General features: G+C 44.2%; 1 protein-coding gene across 1 annotated transcript in view; it reads right to left on the bottom strand.

The window, feature by feature from the left end:
* Positions 1–919: 919 nt before the first annotated feature.
* Positions 920–4,269, bottom strand: part of NCAPH (non-SMC condensin I complex subunit H) — a 33,397-nt gene continuing 30,047 nt past the window's right edge. Inside the window, exon 15 of the mRNA XM_012811023.2 lies at positions 920–1,254. Coding sequence (XP_012666477.1) covers positions 1,195–1,254 — 60 coding nt within the window. The 3' untranslated portion in view covers positions 920–1,194. The remainder of the gene's footprint in view (positions 1,255–4,269) is intronic.

Genomic DNA, 4,269 nt, shown 5'->3' with positions numbered 1-4,269 from the left:
TGCCCTTAGGCAAGTAACTTCACCTCTGTGTACCTGTTCCCTCCTCTGTAACATGGGAGTAATAATAGTACATTCCTTAGAGGGATTCAGAGAAGGCTAAATGAAGTAATTCACAGAAGAGAACTAGTTAACACTTAATAGATGTTAGTAATTGTTACTACCATTGCCCTCCAGCAGAATTTGTAGGCATTTAGACATGGACCCAGGCCAGGCATGGCTCATGCCTGTAATCCTAGCACTCTGGGAGGCCAAGGCAGGAGGATTCCTTGAATTCAGGAGTTCATGACCACTTTGAGCAAGAGCAAGACCCTGCCTCTACTAAAAATAGAAAAATTAGCTGGGCATTGTCATGGGTGCCTATAGTCCCAGCTACTGAGGAGGCTGAGACAGGAGGATCACTTGAACCTGAGAGTTTGAGATTGCTGTTAGCTAGGTTGATACTATTGTACACTAGTCTTTAGTGAGACTCTGTCAAAAAACAAAAAAATAAAACAGAACAAAAAAACAAAACCATAGACCCAATACTGAGATCTTTATCTCCAGCTAGTGATTTCCCTCTCCTCCATTCCCCTCTGAGGCAAATCATCTTAGCCCTTAAGCACAGCCTGCCTTATACAAACACGTGCATATCCCGGATTGCTAACAGGACTGCATTCCCTTTCGGATGAAGACCAGATCTAATACTTATCTAGTGGACACTGAAATATTTTGCCAGGCATATTATTCAGAATGATTTTATTTTTAAGCATTATATATACATTTATAAGTGTACAAATGTTGTATTTTATGTATGTGGATTAGGTAGCTCTTTAAGGACAACATTAAGTGCCTACTGAAAATTGTTTTTTATAACAGTAAAGTTTAAAAAGTACCACACATCAATTTAGGAGACTAAAATTATACATTGATATAGGTTTTCATAATCCAGAATAGAACCCTCATCCTCTCTGCCCTCCCCACTCCTAGGTGGTCACCATAGGACAGAAAGCTGTCATCAGTCAAGGACAGAGCTTCAGAGTGCAGGCACCCAGACTGCACTGGAGACAAAGGGAAGAGCATCAGGCATAAAGGCACTTTGATAGTTGATGACAGCCTTGCCACAAGCCCACTCCATCTTTCCTTCACTCAGAGTGGGGATGTCCCGGCCACTGAAAAAGTGAAGAGCCTCCTGCTGCTGACTTCTCGGCAGGGAATTCAGACTCCTTGCCTCACAAGAACATCAGAAAGGTCCTCTGTTCCTTCCAGCTTTAGATTCTGAGGAAAAACCAAAGCACATGGACTTTGATATACTGAGAATGAATCCTAAACCAAATTCAACTGGAGCAACCAGGCAGTGACTACAAAAAATGAGGTATGTCCCATAATCATACATGTAAGGAAAATTATATCATAGCAAATATAATTTGCATGATGAAACTGTTTCCCAAGCCTTACCATTCACAGGAAAAAAGCAAAAAGCAAGTCTCTCTGGCTCTGGTTCCTGTAATACTCTACCTGTAAAAGGCCTAAGATGAGCTATCTGCCCTGAAATAGTTAAGGGAAGCAGATGGGGAGGCGACCAGGAGCCACAAACCATAGTCCTTCCTTGTACTTGGGGGATGTTCCAAGACCTCCATTGGGTGCCTGAAACCAATGATAGTACCAAACTCCATGTATACTGTTTCTCCTATACATACATACCTTTGATAAAGTTTAGAAATTAAGCACAGCAGGAAATTAACAAAGATAACTAATAAAATGGAACAATTAAGTAAAATAAGGATGACTTGAACACAAGCACTGCAATACCGTGACAGTTGGTCTGATAACCAAGAAGTTACCAAGTGACTAAGGGGTAGGGAGTGTTGACAGTGTGGACAGGCTGGACAAAGGAATGATTCATGTGCTGGAGAAGACAGCAAGATTTCATCATGTTACTCAGAATAGCATGCAACTTGAAACATGAATTGTTATTTGCTGAATTGTTCATTTAATATTTCAGATCACAGTTGACAATAGGGAACTGAAACCGTAGATGGGGGGGGACCCACCCACATCTGCCTCCTCTAGGCACCCACTCTCCCCCTGCTACCCTGTGGCCCCATCCATCATCATGTCCCTGCAGCTGCCCCCTCTCCCTAGCCTCTGCACAGGCCTTTCCGCCACACTCCAACTCTTTCTCCCACTCAGGAACTCTCTTCACAAATCCTAGGCAGTTTCCCTCAGGATTAAGCAGCAGGCTTCTGACTAACTTCACCACCAAACCCCGCTCCTTACTGTAAATGGGAAGCACATAGGCTGGGTTGGTGCACAACATCCACTTGCCCTCTTCCTAGAGCACCTTCCTGTGCTGCTCAAGGTAGACAGCTCAGATCCCACCTTGCACATTTTTTGCAGCTCAGGTTCCAAAGTTGCTTAGGTTTGGCTACTCAGTCACACACTGCTGGCATGCACAACCCTGGAGGTAGAGGGCCCCACACCCATCACTGGACCTGAGGCCCCATCACACTGCATATCTGAGGGTGAGATTGTTACCAGAGTGGTGGAGTAAAAGTCCAGATAACAGTGAAAGACTAAGGGAAGGAAGGCCAAGAAAAGGTCAAGTTCTCATATGAAGTGCTGAGAATATTTCTCTTGGTGGCTCTAAGCTTCAAGTTATCACAGATCCTTGTAGATTATCATGGGAAATCTTCTCAAATAGCAAAGGCAGGCCTCAGTAATGGTCTCAGTGCTCAGCCCAATAAGTTATGGGTTTTAGCTATCCCCCATTCTCCAAATGCTGAGTTCTGGGGCCCTTAAGAAGAGACTTTGATCACAGCAAAATGAACAAGCCCACACTGCTACTGAGGGCAGGAGAGCAGAGGTGGAGTCAGAGCAGCATAATCTTTAGGGAAGGCACAGAATCACTAATGTTTCTTAGCAGTGCTGACCTAGCCAGACTAATTGAGAATCAAGTGAGAGGCACAAAGCTGCTTTCTCACAGTATAAAGGCAGGTTTCTGTGGAGATACACAGCCCAGGGCAAGATTTCTGAGCTTTGGAAGCACCCTACGCTTTAGGAGCCTGATGTGCTAGAACACCAGCATCTATGTCCACAAAGATGGTGTAAGAATGAGATTCCAGGCCTCCCCCCAACCACTTCCCAGCAATTCTTCTGAAGTCAGACAGGTCGATGGCCTGAGTGCTATATACCTCAGATGGAGAATGCTCAGCAGAGCTGCTTGTGGATTTGTCAGGATAATAACAATATGTATTTTTACTTTATTTTTTCCATAGTCATTCTTTCTTTTGTTTTCTCATTTTTTCCCCTTTTATTAAGTCATATACACATAAATCATGAATACATTTATGCATTTGTGGGGTACAACGTGTTGATTTTTTTATACAATTTGGAGTGCTTACATCAAACTAATTAATATAGCTTTCACCTCATTTACTTAATTATTGTGTTAGACTTTTATGTTCTAATAGTCATTCTTTCTTCATGCAGTTTGTATCTGACATCAGACAAATCAGGATGTGTCAGGTATGGGAGTACCACCCCCATAACCATGGACAGGTGTTAAGTGCCTGCCACCCTTGCCTTCATGTCTCCAGTGTCAGCCACTGCCTTTCTGCTTCTGATCAGCTGCCATATGAGTTCAGCATTCATTCCTGGGTTGACAACTATCTGCAGTGCCTCTGAGGCATAATCACTCCGTCTTGGGAGCTAAATTGGACTCTTTTGTTCAGGCCTTAGTTTTGAATACCCATACTGATGGTTAGAGGCCCTATGGTTAGCTCAGCAGTCGGAATCACACAACACTTGGTCCTGGCTCAGTGGCTCTTCTGTACCTATTTCCAACGCAAATCAAACCTACCTTCTGCCAACTGGACAGTATCTTTTTCTTCTTTAGTGAAGTCATGAGCTAAAGAATGGGCAAGAGAAAAACTGGTCCCTGACTCTCACTGGTAGGTCACTTGGATTGGCTAGTGGCTCTGCTGCACAGGCCATCCCAGTCCTACAGGGGAACCTCTTTCCTAAGCAGAGGCAGACCTGGGAAATGGAGCAAATTCTCACTGCTCCTGACTTCATTATGAGGCCAGAGGTTACCTGTTGTCGTGTGCAAAATCCTGAGCATTTCTACCAACAGCCCACTTTGGCTACTATTCCTTTGAAATCCTGTCTAATGGTTTAGCACCTGAGGCTCAAGTGGCTGAGGCGCCAGCCACATATACGTAAGGTGGCGGGTTCGAATCCAGCCCAGGCCCGCCAAACAACAATGACGGCTGCAACCAAAAAATAGCCAGG

Source organism: Otolemur garnettii, unplaced genomic scaffold (assembly GCF_000181295.1).
Source record: "Otolemur garnettii isolate 467f Iridium unplaced genomic scaffold, OtoGar3 scaffold00148, whole genome shotgun sequence".
NCBI lineage: Eukaryota > Metazoa > Chordata > Mammalia > Primates > Galagidae > Otolemur > Otolemur garnettii.
Note: the sequence above shows the minus strand (reverse complement) of the source record. Positions and strands in the feature narration are given on the sequence as shown.